This window comes from Wolffia australiana, chromosome 11, assembly GCF_029677425.1.
Source record: "Wolffia australiana isolate 7733 chromosome 11, ASM2967742v1".
Classification (NCBI taxonomy): domain Eukaryota; kingdom Viridiplantae; phylum Streptophyta; class Magnoliopsida; order Alismatales; family Araceae; genus Wolffia; species Wolffia australiana.
In genome coordinates this window covers 8,718,253-8,735,629 of record NC_135845.1, presented here as the reverse complement: position 1 = coordinate 8,735,629, position 17,377 = coordinate 8,718,253, and the positions used below count along the sequence as shown (strand labels likewise).

Below are 17,377 nucleotides of genomic sequence, written 5' to 3'. Positions count from 1 at the left end.
ATGGTGGGTTGTTCTTGCTATAAAAATCGAAATTCTATGTAGGATTTATCCATTTTTGCTCCATTATTTAGTACATCTATTGAAGATAAGTGAATTGCAAGTTATGACGAAGATTGAAAATAAATAAATTGGAAGTGATGATGAAGATTGAAGATAAAATGAATTGGAAGTTACTGAAGATGCAAGTTAAATGAATTGGAGGTTATAAATGAATTGAAAGTTAAATGCATTGGTTAAATGCATTGATTAAAAGCTACATGAAAGGAAAATGTAATGAATTGGAGGATCAAGATTCATGTTAATTTATATTATTCAGGTGGATTTACATGGTTTTTACAGATTTTAATTGTATGTATTCAGATTTAAACATAATTTAAGTTTCAATGTTGACTTTATAATATTAGAAGCAAGTTTTTTAGACAATTCTAATGTGGGGACTAATCTCGTGGGATCCCTCTCAGCAATTCCCTCAGATTGCCCGTCATCTTGAGGTTTTCGAGCTCCCCCCTCGCAATCCACGCCGTGTTGTGCGGCATGAAACTCTCCTTGATTTCCCGGACAAAGTCTTCGTAAGTCAGGGGTGGCCACTCTCCACATTCTTCCCGCTGTCTCCACCACGACTTCGCTTCATCTGTTAAGAAGTAGCTGGCCTGGAGGATCTTACTTTCATCCGAGTACTGTCCCTGGCCGAAGTACCGGTCGCAGTCGTATAAGAAATCTGCCACTGCGTCTTCCCGGCGAGAACCGTTGAACCGCGGTTTGGGGAGGGTATGCTTCCTCCCAACGTCGTTACTAGGACACTGCTGGCACCTTCCTCCAGTCTTTCCATCTAGAGCTTCAGCGTCAGGACCATCTCGGTGAGCTGCCGGATGGTGTCCTCGTGTTGTCGAACAGTCTCCTCGAGACCTTCTTGCCTCTCGCGGGTCTCCGCCCGTATATCTCTTATGTCTGCCTTCAGATCATCGTAGTTCTTGTCCACTTGGGTCTTCAAACCCAACATGTTCTGGTGGAGTATGCGATTTGTCAGTCGCTGCTCCTCCTTTCGTCGTCTCTCCTCGCTCAGTTGTGCGCGGACTGACTCCATCTCCTCAACCGGAGTTTCAGAAGCCATGGGAGGTGATCCCAACCTAGCTCTGATACCAGTTGTCACACGGTCAAATCTCGATATAGGTCTCTTGGCTCGGAATTGACGTGTGCCGGCCTCAATGCTTGGGCAGAACACTGAGCAGCCTTGATCTCTTGCAGCGGAAGCTCTTGGGATTGCTTAAGATCGCTTAGAAGGGGTTAGGGAGATGGTGGTGCTAGGCACCGTCAGTGAATAGGGTCATTGCATTAATATCATCAAGAATACATCGTAGATTACATGGGGGAAGACGAGGGGTGTTACAAGGAACGGGACGATCTGATAAATGTAAGAAATCATTTTAGGAATGATCTGATAAATCATGTTCAAATCGACCAAGCATAGGAATAGTCATTAATTGACATTGAAATCATAATTTTTTTATAAGATTCCATTACCTGTGCCCAACAGATATGAGAACAATGAACAGTTTTTTAACACATGTAATGGAATCTTATTAAAATCTAATGATCTTTATGTCAATTTATGGCTATTCATATGCCTAGTTGATCTGAACATGATTTATCAAATCATTAATAAAATGACTTCTTATATGAATTGGAGAGAGGACTACCATGATATTACTACCCACGTGAGAATTATCTAAAAACCTTACTCCTAATATAAAATCAACATTGAAATTTAAATCATGTTTAAATATGAATAAATACATTTGAAACCTGGGAATGCCGGTAAATACACCTGAATTATATAATTTATAAGCTGAATATTATGACGTTTTTGAAAAGTTCATGACACTAGATTTATATGGCTTAAACTATTGGTGTTCTTAAAATGTATACATCAAGTTTTTAATCAAATTACTCCTTCATACTTAGAGGTTTACCACTTGGAATTTGGCTTAATCAGGAAAAAGGTATATTGTATGTATTATGGGTGCCCACAAAGGCTCTTGTGAATTCTAAGCTGATTACACTACGCCTTAGAGGGGGATGGAGTTAAATTTTGTCTCTGATGAGATCTATCTTTTTCTTTACTTTAACACCCAAGTTAATCCTGGTGGATATTACCGATCAGACTTCCCTATCTTTCTAATGTTCGTTGAGACAACATTTATTCATTATTGTCCTAATGTGATATTTATGATGAAGTATTTATATGTATGCGATGCATATGGGAATAATGGTGAGATCATAATACAGTGATAACTAGTCCTTAAATGAGTGTTTTTAATGATCCTACTAAAAGTATACTAATGATGCACATCAAAAATCTCCAAAAATGACAGTATTGTCAACTTACACGCATGTGATGAATATGCCCCATTCTATAGCCATTAGTGTAAAGATGCTATGTATATATGTGGGTCATCTGTTCAAAAATAACTCAGCAATATATTGATGACACAATTTTGCAAATGGTCCTTAGACTTGAGACACCAAACACACATTATGGATGTAAGGTTATATTTAGTGACATGAGTCTATGATCATGTGCTTCTAATCAGTCTTGGTTTGGTTGCAACAACAAGTCTATGAAAGGGATTAAGTTGTTAAGATGTGATCAGCTTTCTGCAGTATAAAATAAGATTGACTGAAGGAAGAAGATGTAGTTAAATTCCTTAGAATGGGTAGTGGAAATATCGAACAAAGTGGTGTCAAATGGTTTTCATCGTGCATTCATTGTAACTAGTGACCTAATACGGTTTCATTGTTAAGAATACCCTTTGTCGCCCAAGAGACTTAGGTGGTTGAAGGATTACACATACACAACTTGTAATGATGGTAAAAGTTCCATGAGAGAGTTGACATCCTCCTATGTATATTCCAAAGCATGAGGAGTAGCTTGGCATTCCACACGTTGGAGAATCAAACCAGCTAGTGGGTAAATTTGACCCTTCTTTAATTGATTTATATATTTATGAAGTTAAATAATAAGGTTGGTCAATAAAGGTTATTAGGCCATTAGAGTTTTTTACTAAACTACAGAATAGGAAATTCTGATCTTCTTAGTGTTAATATATTATATGTGTATTTAGGTTAAAATTAAGCCCCAAACAGATATGCATATCTCTAGACAAACTTGAAGGTGAAGTGAAGTAATATGGAAATACGTGTGGATTAGTGATAACACGCTAAAAGTCGGGTTAATATCACTACATTTACTTAACACTTCATATCAAAATCATTACATATGAGTGTTATGAGGCCTAAAATTATCGACGTTATTTTTAGAATATTTTTTAATTACTATGTTTTAGGTACTTTTGGGTTTTTACAACATCATATATACATTTTTCTGTCAGAATATATTTTTAGGAATTTTCTGCCATTGAATTCTTAAATATAGTGTTTTTTAAGACATAAATATTATATAGATAACATATTGATGGATTATACCTATTATATAAATTAATTAAAATTTTTGGCTTTAATATTCATGGCCTGCAATGTGTCACCATCCAATTAGTCGAATGGTAACCAATGACACTTTCCCCATCAATTAGCCCAACTCATCATTGCCATTTATTGACTGACACGGTACCATTTTTAATAAGTAGACTGACATGGATTTTAATTGAAATAAATACAATGCAAAGACTAAAAAAAGGAGATATTAAAATATTTGTTACTTTATTCCTTTAAAAGTCAAGAATTCTAGCCCCAGCCATGTGACATGTGTACGATGCATCCCTGCATGCACGTAGTGCCATGTCATATGCATGTATACACGTGGATGATGGAACTGACAAAACACATGGACATAGTCGGCGCTGATGCATTGCAATGTTGCATACAAAATATTTAAGCATTTTTTTGTGTAGGGACATGTTTGAAACGTTCCTCATTTACAAAACAAAGACGCCTTGAAAATAGTAAAACAATTGCATTGAGTAAACTAAATACTATCACCAAAAATTAATCAATAGTGTTCTCAACATAGTCTTCCATCAATATCCCACCAATGTTTAGTTAATATGAACTACTGATTAGCTCAAAATTACGGGTTTGATAAGGCGTTATTGTTTTTTAGTTTAATCAATAAAAGTTTAAACATGTACGGTCTTAGATGAATTTTCTATTTAATCTTCCCCGGGAAAGATAATTAAGCTTTTTTATTCTTTAAATAGTTATTAGTGGGATGAGAAGAAATACGTAAAAAATATAGAGTTTAGAGACAAGAAAATGCAAGGCTAGACATTGATAACTAGTGAGATTAAGATGACTATAATTAGGATGATTATTATCAGCTCACAAGTGTGGGAAGAAAGTTTGAGGATGAATTTGATAAGGATCTACTCCTCTATTTACAGATCATAGGAAATTGATGGAAAGAGGGGGTGCAGACAAAGGGACCCTCAAAATATTAGCTCAATTGGCCTTCTAGATCGTCTGACATCAAGCTTCGAACCTTGAGTAATATTGTCATCCATTTTTCTCTCTCATTGTCATTTTCAACATTGGTTTCTCATTTTCCATTGATGGTTAGAACATTTAATAGTCATTTCTTTAATCATTGGTGTGGTCACCTTGTCTTCCACAATGGGTCACTCTAAGGATCCACGTGTACTTGTGTAGAGGAAGAAGACAAAATCACATTTTTACTTATTCCTTTTTGTCTTCTTTCTATTGAATGACACGTGTTAGCATGTCATTCACATCAGGAAAAGGACAATATTCCCAATGATTGTATGCTGGGGTGACACTTTTTTGTAATCAATTGGATGGTTACACGGATGCGTCGCGTGTACCCCTTAATGGAAATATATGTGGTCGGCAAGCCAATCACACATTCCATGTCATGCTCCATGTTGATTTGTACGACATACTCATTATAGTGCATGTGTGATGCTTATCATGAAGCCCATGAATACATGACCCGACTTAGTGAATTGTGATGAAATTGTAATACGAAGATAACTAGTCTTTAAGCATGTGTTATAAATATTCTTATTCGAAGGATACTCGGGAAGGACATCAAAGTATCCAAATAGAATAGCACTATCTAGCCTCACTCATATGATGAGTATGGAATTTCCCATAGCCATTAGTGTGGAGACGCTAAGGATAAATAATGGGTGCTCTTTACTGGAAAGAGTTCACTGAATTGATTTGTACGAATCCCTATATGGTATTATACCAAACTATCGATCAGGTTGATTCACATCACAGTTGTGTAAGTGGTCCTTAGACCTGAGACACCAAAGAGGTTTTGTGGACGAACGGTTGTACTTTGATTATGGCCAACGAGTCTCTAATCATAACATTCTAAACGGTCTTAGTTGGGGTGCATCAAGAAGTTCACGAAGACAGTTTAGAGGTCAAGATGGGATTGTCCACCCTCAGTATAAGAGGTGACAGGTCAAGGAAATGATGTGATGAAGTCCTTGGCCAAGGTAGTGAAATATCAGAGAAGAGTTCTTCGATTTTTTTCAAATGCATCAGTACTAACTCGGATGACCGATTGGGATTTGACAGTTGACCAGACCCTAAGTCGTCCAAGGAGCGTCAAGTGGATGAGGGACTATACATACAAGGTAATCGATGATGAACAGGTTCCATGAGTGAGTCAATACGCACTCCTTTGTATCTTCTAGAACACGAGGTATAGCTTGGCACCCCACGTGGTGGAGACTCGACCTATCGATTGGGTTTAATCGATCCGATATTAATTTATCTATATAATGATATATTTAATTAATTTTAAATGCCAATAAAGGTTATTGGGCCACTAGAGTCATTAACTAGACTGATACATGGGCCTAAAGGGTCACACAGAAATAGTCTTTTGGACATTGGAAGATATACTTTTTTGGGGGGGTTTATAAAAAATACCCATTTAGTATAAATTGGGGAAGACCAAGAACAGAATTCACCCAGGCCAGAATTGTTCAGGGGCCTTCTCCTTCTTCTCCCTTCTTCATATGGCTTTTCTCCATACCCGATACGATTGGGATGACGTAATGATGACGATGGAGGTAGAAAGGGGCTCATCAAGAAAAGGAGGAGATCCAACGTACTGAGGACCGTGTGGATATGGTTAGAGGCTGTACACTTGATGATGGCGAAGCCCTCAAGCTATCCCCATTTTTTTTCTTAGGTTTAATTAAATTTTTATCTTTTAGGATTAGTACTTTCCCCTTATTTTTCTCATGGGTCCTATATAAGGAACCCCTATGTAATAGAATACCAGACTTTTCCTTTTTGAGAAAACAATTTTTGGAAGAGAAGAGAAATTAGAGAGACCTTGAGAAGGCGGCTCCACCGCCGCCACCGGCCCCCTCCGGTCGAGCGCGCGTGCACGCCCGCGCCGCTCAACCCTCCTAAGCGCCGCCGCCGTCACCACGCGCTACCGCGCCCCGCGCCCCGCACTGCCGCTCCGCGCGCTCGCCGCCGCCTGCGCCGACCCACGCCGCTGCCTCCAGTGCAGCCAACCCGCGCCACCGCCTACCACGGCGACGCCCCGCGCGACCGCCTCGCGCTGCGCCCGTCATCGCCCTCCGCGCTGACTTGCGCCACCGCACTCCGTGCAGCCGCGCCCCAAGCCCCTCCGCGCCGCCACGCCCCGCACCACCCCTCCGGTCGTGGACGCCGACACCGCACCCGGCTCGAGCCGTCGAGCCCAGGCCGCGCCGCCATGCACCTTGGCTCAGCCGACAGGCCCATGGGCCAATCGGCCTCTTGGGTCGGCGCCAGCCGGCCTGGCCAGTCAGACCCAGCCACCGAAACCGTGCCCTAGGCGCCGCAAACCCTCGCCCCGAGGCGCCTATTACCCTAGCCGCCCATGCACGTATCTCAAGGGATGCCATGTCAGCCCTAAGACCTTATTGGACTGTCTTAGTGGGCCGCCGCCGCTGGCCCAGTAGGCCTACTGGGCCAGGCTGCCCTGGCTCGCGGCCCAATACTGCGCCCCAAACCGCGGTCATCCGCGGCCCAGCCGCAGCCCATTCCGGGCCCGCCGCCGCCGCCTCCAGCCGCCACCTCCGGCCACCACCACCTACAGCCGCCGCCACCTCCGCCACCGCCGCCGCCTCCGACGCCGCCGCCTCCGGCCGCCGCCGCCACCGCCGTCGTTGCCTCCGACAGCCACCGCCACCTCCGGCTGTCGCCGCCATCTCCGGCCGCCACCGCCACCGCCGCCGCTGCTCGACGTCGCCGCCGCCGCCGCTTGATGTTGCCGCTCGCTGTCGCCGCTCGACACCGCCACCGCTCGTCGCCACCGCTTGCCGCTCGATGCCTCTGCTGCCGCCCCTTGCCCCACCGCCTCCGACCGCCGCCCGTTGTCACCTCTAACTGCCGCCCGCCGCTGCCTCTCAAGCTCGCCGCTTGCCGCCGTCATCGAGAGCACCAACACCATGACGACCGTCGCCGCTGCCCTGTTCGCCGCCGTCTTCGTCATCCGGCCGGCTGAACGCCCCGCCCACCGGTAGTCGGGCCCACCAGCACCTCGACGATTACCCGTGGAGCGCCGACCACGTGAAGATAGAGACACCCTTCGGCCCCCAACGAATTGAGGACCCCGTGCAGGACCTTTCCGGGACACCCACCGAAAGCGGGACGTGTCGTCCAAGATGATCGTCCCCGATCCGGATGAACGGACCCACGCTCCCGCCGCAGGATGTCGACGACGTCCGGCCTGCATCACTTGAGTAGCTTGACTCGCCTCGCTCCATGATCCAAGAAATCATGGATATGATCCGTGCACAGGTACTTCGTTCAATGGTTTTATCGATGTCGTACGATTTCGCTTAAGTCTTCCACTGTGGATTGTTATGAGTTCTTTATCCATGTCAAGGCCACTAGAATCCAACACCCCCTAGAATCCAACACCCCCCCTCCCAATTTTTAACCGTCTTAAAATGACTTATTTAATATTTTTTATTGATATACTAATCACATTTTTTACGAGTTAAATCCAGTTTTTTTTCATTGGTCCACATCAACCCTCCAAACAAAAAAATAAGGAAAATATCATTAATGATATTGCAATTCGCGATAGCATAATTTGTCACTAGCCAATTGAATCAAATTGCAACACGTGGCGAGGTGCAATTGTAAGACAAATATATATAAACTTAAAATATATATTATTCATTATAATATAAATATTAAGTCATAAAGATACAATAAATATATATTTTAACTTATAAAACTAATATCTCCATGAATATGATGTCAACAAATTCTTAAAATAATATTCCAAATAATAAAATTAATTTCCTAATGAATTTGATGTCAAAAAATTCCAAAATATTCCATATAAATAATATTAAATCCATAAAATCTCAATTTCAATCTTAAAATAGATCTAATCATTTAAAATTTGAGAAGACACAAATAAAATTATTTTAATGCATAAAAATACATAAATTTTATGGAAATAATTCAATAATGTGTGTGTTATCAACAACATGACAACTCATAAGATGAAGTAGAATTGCTTATATGTCACCTAACTGCACCCCAATTTCTCCTTTATGAGAAAGTCATGGATGAACTTCCCCATAAAATGCATGTAGAGATACAGACCCAAGTGGGATGAATTTCTGCCACCATACTAATGCCAGACGCATCTAATGATATTTCTTCATCAACTAGTAATGAATGATGCAAAAATACAAAGAGAAAGTGTAGATTCCGAGTTGTTTGACTGAGGTACAACAAACTATGTTTACCCTCGTCTTTCTATACCCAATATTAAGGGCTGAGACACGTGACCAGGGCGAATAAACTCATAGATGGAACCAAGTAGTAGTGGAATGTGATCCTCAAAAAGTGATGTGATAACAATGGTGAATATTGTGTTGCCTTATACCAAATCACAATTCTATGCTTCATCTAAGTTCATTGAAATAAAGTTCTATCCATTATTATTCTTGTGTGATGCTTATTATAAAGTATCTTAATACATGCATTGAGTAATTGAATTATGATGCAATCATAATAAAAATATCACAAGTCTTTAGTCATATATTCTTAATATTTATATTCAAATGATACTTAAGATGGACATTAAATTATACAAAAGAATGATATTATCAAATCATACTTATATGATATGTATGTCTAATCCTATAATTGCTGGTGTAGAGACACTAAGGATGTATGGTGTGTGCTCTATATGGAAGGACTTCACTAAATTGCTCTACATGCATTCCTGAATGAGTTTTTACTAAACTGTTAATTAGGTTGATTGATGTCATAATCGTGTGACTGGCTCTAAGACATGAGAAGCCACAAACATCTCGTGGATGGATGGTTATGCTTTGATTATGAATTATGAATTCATGATCACAATATTTGAATGTGCTAATTTGGATATTTCTAGAAGTTTTACAAAGATGGTGGGATGGTCCATATGGGATGGTCTGCCCTCGTTGTAAGAGGAGATTGACTCAATTAAGAAAATGCATTAAATTGACTGGCCAGGTTAGTGGAGATATTGGAGGAGGTTTTCTCCAAGGGTTTTTTTTACACATCAGTATTAAATAGAATGATTGATTAGGGTTTATCAATAATCATATCCTAAGTCATTTGAGAGACCCACACAAATGAATGTTTATGAATGTAAATAGCAACTGATGACTGTAAAGGTTCCAAAAAATATTTTGAATACTCATGTGTATATTCTCGAGCATGAGTTTTAGCTTATCATCACACGATCTAGCAACTGGACCTATTTATTGTGTTAAATTGATCCTTTATAAATTAATATATTTTTTGACATAATTAATAAATAATGATAAAATAAATGTTATTGAGCAATTAAAGTTATTTACTAGACTGATACATGTGCCTAGAGATTTTCACACATAAGATCTATGAATGTTGGTGAATATACTCAAATTATAAGGCCTCTATGAGACATGTCAAAAGGGTATAAATAAGGGGGTGCATTTTTAATTGCCCAAGAAAACTAGAATAGGTATGTCTTGTGTTCTCTACCTCATAAAAACCGTCTCAGTCTAGTGTGGCTGGATGGTGTGAATATCTGGTAAATTTTTTAGATGTTTTGTAGAAAATGAAATATATAGATTCAATATTCAAGTGATTGTGTGGATAAAACAAGAGGCTAGACATGTGAACAGTTAGAAAAACTAATTTAAGGAACTGATCAGTAATGGAAAATTTTCCACATAAGCTGATATACTCATCCACCAATTAATTACTCGTGTTAATTTGTATACAAAAATCATCTAAACAGTCAATCAAATCCACACATCAACCATCAACCCAAACTCCCAAAACCTTGGAGAAATAGAGAGGTCCCTCAATAGAAGATCCACTATAGATAAATAATTTAAACTTCAGATTATTGCATTATATTTTCCACACAAGACACCCCCTGTAGGTCTTTCACTTTTTCTAACACAATATCTTATTAAAAACACCATGATGGGTTTTCCCCTAACATGAATGATTTGGCTGAAGGATGAAACTGACCACTTTAAGATATAATAGGACTTCTAAGTAAACTCTTCCCATCAAATCCTGGGTGATTCGTTAAAGATCACGATAGAATAGCTAACAATAGTACCTATTAAAGCCCTTTATGAGCTTTGTTCCTGAAGAAAACCTTGCCTAAGGAATATACACATAGGGAGCTATCTAGTTGAGGTTAGGCCTATCTCTCTTGAGAAACAAAACTGGACTCCAAAAAAATGAGTTTCTATTTTATTTTATTCTCTGAAATATTATGGAGTTTCACCAATTATTACGAATTTTTCAAGATGATGAATTTCCATTTCTTTGAGAATTTTAATTTTTTTGGTGAAGAATTTCATAATAATTGACAAAATAAAATATCCTCACCCCAACATTTAACAATTTGGCGATAGTTCAATTTTCAGATATGTTAAATCACTCATGCTCAATACGATGATCCTCCACCCTCAGCACAGAATGAATAAACTCGAGAAGTAACGACATTAATAAGATCCAGTATAAAGCTCAAATGATTATATTATATTTTTCCAATCACATGAGGCAGATTTTTTGCTAAGGGAAATTTTCCTTTCCACAATACCATGCATATAGAGTTCTAATTCTCAAAAGTGCATAGACACCATGGATGAAGAGATTTGTAAATGGTTACTTAAAAAAAAGAGGTATTCAAAAGTATGTACAAACAGGCCTCATCCCTAGTATCAATGGGCTCTTTTTGAACCATAATGATTATGGTAACTAAAACTAATCTTGAGCTGTATCAGTAGATGTAAAGGTAAAGTTTCTCAATGGAGTCATTGATGAAACAATATAAATCATGCATTAGAAAACCTTGTGAATGGAGACCCAAAGTCATTCATTTTTATATTAAAGAAGACTATCTACATCTTTAAGGGAAACTCATCATCAGTTGTATCAAAATTTTCATAAAATAATCATTGCATTCACTTGTGAAATCACTTTGAAACTACAAACCATAAGTCTAATTGGAAAAAATACATTTCTTTTGTCTTTCTTTCCGCAGATGACAATATGTTATTGTATGAAACTACTAAATTACTGTCAAATAAGAGAAGTAGAATCTTGGTGATGCCTCTTACGTACCAGATGTCCAAATTTAACAAGCTTATACCCAAAATAGTTGGATTTTTCAGAAAAAAACACATCAAGAAAATACTTCAAAGGTATGGCATGCAAGATTGCTAACCACTTGACACAAATGTTTCTATATGAGATAAATTTAGTCTCGATAAGTATGGAAGAATAATTTATGAATTCAAGAGATGTTAAATATTCACTATTCATCAGCCCTAGGAACTCTGTTGTATTCATCTGTGTAAAATGAATAATACTTAGTTTTTGAAAAAAAAGTGGTCTGGGAATGCGTAGAAAAACTGAAAATAGAGTCATATAATCAGAGGGCAAAACATACATGCTCATGTAAAAAATTCATATCAATGAGAGATCCTCGGTACTCTGATTTTGAAATATTAGAAGCACTGATAGCATAAGATCATCTTCAAATCACATTTATCTTCTCGAAGGAAGACCTCTACACTTGGGAAGTGCTAAAAAAATACTTAGAGCATATTATGTCAATGCAGTGGAATAAATGGGATTCCATCATGTAAACTGGCTGAGGAACTTCCTCGCCAACTAGAAAGTTTTCGGGTATATTGACATCAAGTTCTAAGTTGTTAAAGAAATGTCTCATAATGGCCAACTATCTATAATGGCTCTTTAAATGTCAAGATGAATTTTGAGACAAACTCTATGATGGCTCTTTAAAGGTCTTCCAATAACACACTTCTCATATGGATTTTCACACACTGTAATGTAAGATAATTTGAATGGGAGTTTGGAATTCAATGCCCATACAGCAATAGATATCCCTGTTATTTATGTGTTCGTACTTTGACATTAAATAGGACCCATACAGCCCTTGGGTACACCTCAAATCAACATTGAAATGAACTCAGGTGTGCATTCTTAACTGTGTCACTATTTTTCTTCAACCCTGATTTATTTATTATTAGTAATATGTTATGTCGGATTTTTCTACCATTCAATTGATCCAGTCTTACAGTCAATGCAATATGATCCTTGAATTTTCGACAATAGTATGAAATTATATAAATTACCATTGTATTCATATCTCTTTTCTAACTTCACCTCTACATATCATAGAATACTTGTATCGATTAGCATTCACACATTATCTTGGTCTGTTTACAGATATCATAGACCTCTTGTCTTTTATCACTCAACAAATGTCCTAACAATACTTAGCTGATGGGATGATTTAATGAATAGTCAATACCTCTAAGTGATTTGCAGTTAACTAGTCAACATATGGTCAATGCCCAATCTCAAAATGGATTAAACAAAACTAGGTTACACTCATTGAAAATTGCAGCAAAAACCAAACTTTGACTTAGTGCAGTTAGGCTTGAACCAAATATCAACACCTAAAAATGGTTGATTTTGTCTTGATTAAACATAAAGATCATAAGATTTATCATGGTATATATACACTAATCATGTAGAAATATAGATTTTGATAACAGGCAGAAGCTACTGCTAACATTAGCATACATTATTTCAGAGGCATATCATACGTACGCATTATTAAAATTCTAAAAAAGACAAAGGGAGATTAGATACCTTCCTACGCGAGCAGGTCAAATACGAGATCGTCGACAAGAACACCCATGAGCTCCTCCTCCAGCTCTAGCCCCCACTCAAAGGGATACACCCCCTCTTCCCCGTCTTCCACATTCTTCCCCTTCCATAGCTCCATCATGGAGACCGCCACCCTGCTCCGGCTCTTGGAAACCCTAATTCCCCATTCTGAAAATCCCGGGGACGAAGACGAAGAAGGCTTTCTCAGTGCTGACGACGTACCCGAGCTGCTGTTGAAGCTCTCAGACAAGGGAGCTTCAAAAATGGACATGGGGCTCTGCTCCCCCTAACAAGAAGATAATAAAAGTGAGTAATTCAGAGCAAAAAAATGATCTCCCCTGACAATTGGAGAGATGGGAAATTGGAATTTTTGGTGGGAATTCAAACTGTAGAGGTCCCAATTGGAGCAACGGGAAATTTGAATTTTGGGCGGGAATTCAAATTGTTGATGGGGGAGTGGGGCCCACACTTTTATGAGTGAGTGGCAGTTGGGTTTCGGGGTTTCGGGGCGGTTTAAACCGCCCCGAACCCTACCAACCTTAAACTTAAGGTATCAGCTATAGCTTTTAGCACAGTGGAAGTAAATCTTAAATGGCTAAGGTTAAGATTGGTTGGGTTTCATGGCGGTCTGAACCGCCCCGAACCTTAAACTTACGGTATCAGCTATAGCTTTTAGCACAGTAGTCAATCTTAAATGGCTAACCTGGGATCTAGACGAGAGGGCGGCGACGAGCTCTTCCAGGACGGCGGCGGCCGAGCCGAAGCTGCTCAGCTCACGGATCTTCTGCCCTAACAGAAAGCTCAGTTCCTCAATCCTCCTGTCCAAAAGAGTTCTGGAGAGAGGGTGGCCATGGCTGGAGCTTGAAACTCTGGCATTGCTGATATGAACGTCCCTTCCCTTGGTAGGAGGTGCTCTTCTCCTCAGTTTTCTCTCTCTAGAGGAAGAAGCAGAAGAAAAGGAAGAAGAAGAAGAGGAAGACTGCTCTATCTCTGGAACTTGCATCAGGCTGCCGCAGTTATGGCAGGGACCGAGGAGTTTTCTCCTGTGTATGCCAGGCTCGAGAATCTTGGATGCGGCCTCCATTAATCTGCCTGTGCTTCTTCTCGGCATTGACCTGCGCTTCGTCCTCTTCCCAACCTCAGAGCAAACGCCATGGACGAGCTTCTTCGGCTTGTTGCTGGCGGGCATGGACTCGAGCCCCATCAGACGCGCCACTAACCCCGGCTTGATCGAATTTCCTCTTGAGAGTCCTCTCTTGCCTTCTTCCTCAGTCTGCGACAGGGATTTCTCATCATGAGAAGAAGACGGAAAAGAAGAGGAATAAGAAGAAGAAGAAGAACAACAACAAAAACAAGAAGAGGAGGATGAAGAAGAACAAGAACAATAAGAACAAGAAGAGGAAGAAGAAGAAATAGAACAGAAGAAGAAGAAGAAGAAGAATAAGAAATAGAGTAGCAGAAGAAGAAGAGGAAAGAGAGGAAGAAGAAGAAGAAGAAATAGAGCAGCAGCAGCGGCAGCAGCAGCAGCAGCAGCAGCAGCAGCAGCAGCAGCAGCAGAAGAAGAAGAAGAAGAAGAAGAAGAAGAAGAAGAAGAAGAAGAAATAGAGCAGCAGAAGAAGAAGAAGAAAGAGAGCTGAAGAAGGACAAGAAGAACAAGAGCAAGAAGAGGAAGAGGTAGAAGAAGAAGAAAAAAAACAGCGAGAACAAGAAAATAAAAATAAATAATAATAATAATAAATAATAATAATAATAGGAAGAAGAAGATTGGAAGTGAAAATGAAGATCTCACCCTTAGCGGTCTCTCCGCCGGTTTGGATCTGTTCTTCGAGTGGCGATCTGAGGTTAAAGAGGAATTAATGGCGTGGATCGAATTCGAGATATAATCGAGCGGGACTAGGGTTTAATATTATATTAAAACTTACGTCCATCTATACGGTCCATCCCTCTCGAAACGTGATCTAGAGCGATTTTATTATTACAATACCTTGTCAAAAAGTATCATTATAATTATAATCGAGAGGAGAGTGGGGGGAATGTACCTTGTGAGAGGAGCTTCTTAGGGAAGAACTTTCTCTTGGCGTTTCGCCTGTTCCAGTCCAAGAACTGGATAAACACACCAATGCAGCCGCCTGACCTATGTGTTGTCCTCTTGTCTGGAACAATCGCTCGGTTTTCTTCCACGGCCATCTTCGACTAGAAAAAAGCTGCTCAGAACAACAGCGGCGACCTTAGAAGGACGAAACTCCGCCTCTAACAACACTGCTAAGAAATCAGATTCAATGAAAGAATCTGGAAACCGCCTCCCGAAAATTGTTTTGTCAGATGAATCTGATCTCTGATTCTCTAAACAGATGAGCCTCCGCCTTGACGAGGGCAATCACGAAACAAGATTCCAGGAAACAATTCGGAAACTGCCTCCCGAATCTAATCTCTCATTGCAAACAATTTAGCCTCCCTCCGCAAGAACAGGCAAGAAACCAGGATTGAACAAGGAAAAAAACGAAGAAATCGCCTCCTGAATTTCTTCGCCGCTGAATCTAATCTCAGATTGCGAACAATTTGTTCACAAGAACCAGCAAGAAATAAGATCCAACGAAAGAACGAATTCTGGAACCGCTTCTCAACGATAGCCGCTGTATCTGCTCTGTGATTGCAAACATAAAGAGCCACAAACTTCACAAGCACAGGCAAGAAACCAGATCCAGTAAAAGAAAGAATACAGAAATCGCTTCCGGACGATAGCCTTTGTATCTGATCCCTGACTGAAAACAGAATAGCTTCCACCTTCTCAAGAACAAGTAAGAAACCAGATCCAACGAAAGAAAGAATTCAGAAATCGCTTCCGAACGAGAGCCGCTGTCTCTGATCTCTGATTACAAGCATAGGAGCCTCCGCTTTCACAAGCGCAAGCAAGAAACAATTCAGGAATAGCTTCCGGACGATAGCCGCTGTATCCAATCTCTGATTAAAAGCATAAGAGCCTCCGCCTTCCCAAGCGCAAGGAAGAAACAAGATGCAACGATGAAACAATTCAGAAATCGCTTCCGAACGATAGCCGCAGTATCCGATCTCTGATTACAAGCATAAAAGCCTCCGCATTGACAAGAGCAAGGACAAAATCAAGATACAACGATGAAACTATTCAGAAATCGCTACCGAAAGATAGCCGCAGTAACCGATCTCTGATTACAAGCATAAGAGCCTCAGCCTTCAGAAGCGCAAGCAGGAAACCGGATCCATAGAAAATAACGCAGAAATCGCCATCCGATCGACAAAAAACTCAGTTCAACGGCCAAAGCAGCATCCTCGAGAAATCTCACCAGAAACGCGCTGCAACAGCAGAAAACGCGACTCGAATAAGCGCTTCCATGCGCTTCCCTGCGGCATCTACTACAGTCTCCTCTTTCGGCCTACTCGATCTCTGCCATCAGAGCCAGTTCTGTCGCAGCAGCAACAGTAGAAGAGAAGGAGAGAGAATTACAAGGAAGAAGACAAGACTTGGTACACTCCATTGGCGCAGATCTGCGCTGCTTCGCGCTCGTCGCCTCTGCTGCAGCTCGTCCTCTCTTCCCCGGCCTGTCCTCGAAAATGACCACTCGGCCCGCCAAAAAACGTTTTATACCAGCGCGCACTGCCCCGAAGCATTTATAAATTTGAGTTATGTCCTCTTTTTTTCCGCTTTCTGCGTCCCGGGAAGTGGGTTTTTATGAAAATTTCTAAACGGCCGAGTCGGCGGTTGGCGGATTTTCCCGCCAAGCTGTGCCACGTGTCGCACGCCGGGGGCGGGGTTGATTCCGGGACAGGGCGTCACGTGGCGTGGTCTTATTGGACGGAAGTGCTATGCCCATATGGCTGTCAGGGAGCCAGGAATATTACTGCAACTTTGAAAAGCTATCCCCTTTAAGCATGCCAAATGTTATATTCCATCATCTCTTTCTTTCTCTACTTTTCTCTCTCCTCTCTCTTCCCTTATCCCTCTCTCACACTCTTATCCCTCTCTCCTACTCTCTCTCTCTCTCTCTCACTTTTCTCTTATCCTTCTCTCCTACTCTCTATCACTATTATCTTATCCCTCTCTCCTTTCTATCTATCTCTCACTCTGTCTCTCTCCTCTGTCTTCTCTCTATCTATCTCTCACCCTGTCTCTCTCTTCTGTCTTCTCTCT

General features: G+C 40.6%; 1 protein-coding gene across 3 annotated transcripts; it reads right to left on the bottom strand.

The window, feature by feature from the left end:
* Positions 1 to 13,071: 13,071 nt before the first annotated feature.
* Positions 13,072 to 16,815, bottom strand: TRM22 (DnaA initiator-associating protein). Of its 3 annotated transcripts, none has more exons than XM_078583380.1 (6): positions 16,533 to 16,815; positions 15,252 to 15,416; positions 15,135 to 15,170; positions 15,002 to 15,048; positions 13,916 to 14,485; positions 13,072 to 13,498 (listed from the first exon to the last, which is right to left on the bottom strand). In XM_078583380.1, the coding sequence occupies exons 2-6, from the start codon at positions 15,397 to 15,399 to the stop codon at positions 13,199 to 13,201; spliced, it is 1,101 nt and encodes a 366-aa protein (XP_078439506.1). In that variant the 5' UTR covers positions 15,400 to 15,416; positions 16,533 to 16,815; the 3' UTR covers positions 13,072 to 13,198. The 3 variants fall into 3 exon arrangements, with proteins under 3 accessions (XP_078439506.1, XP_078439507.1, XP_078439508.1); XM_078583381.1 differs by having other exon boundaries at positions 16,694 to 16,784; XM_078583382.1 differs by lacking the exon at positions 15,135 to 15,170 and having other exon boundaries at positions 15,252 to 16,814.
* Between the last annotated feature and the right edge of the window lie 562 nt (positions 16,816 to 17,377).

What these genes read in the sequence shown, in the direction of transcription:
- TRM22 (XM_078583380.1), bottom strand. Translation starts at nt 15,399, where the DNA reads ATGGCCGTGGAAGAAAACCGAGCGATTGTTCCAGACAAGAGGACAACA. An exon ending in GATGGACCGTATAGATGGAC is followed by an intron (nt 15,049 to 15,134) that starts GTAAGTTTTAAT and finishes CTTTAACCTCAG; the next exon opens with ATCGCCACTCGAAGAACAGA. An exon ending in CCCTCTCGTCTAGATCCCAG is followed by an intron (nt 13,499 to 13,915) that starts GTTAGCCATTTA and finishes TCTTCTTGTTAG; the next exon opens with GGGGAGCAGAGCCCCATGTC.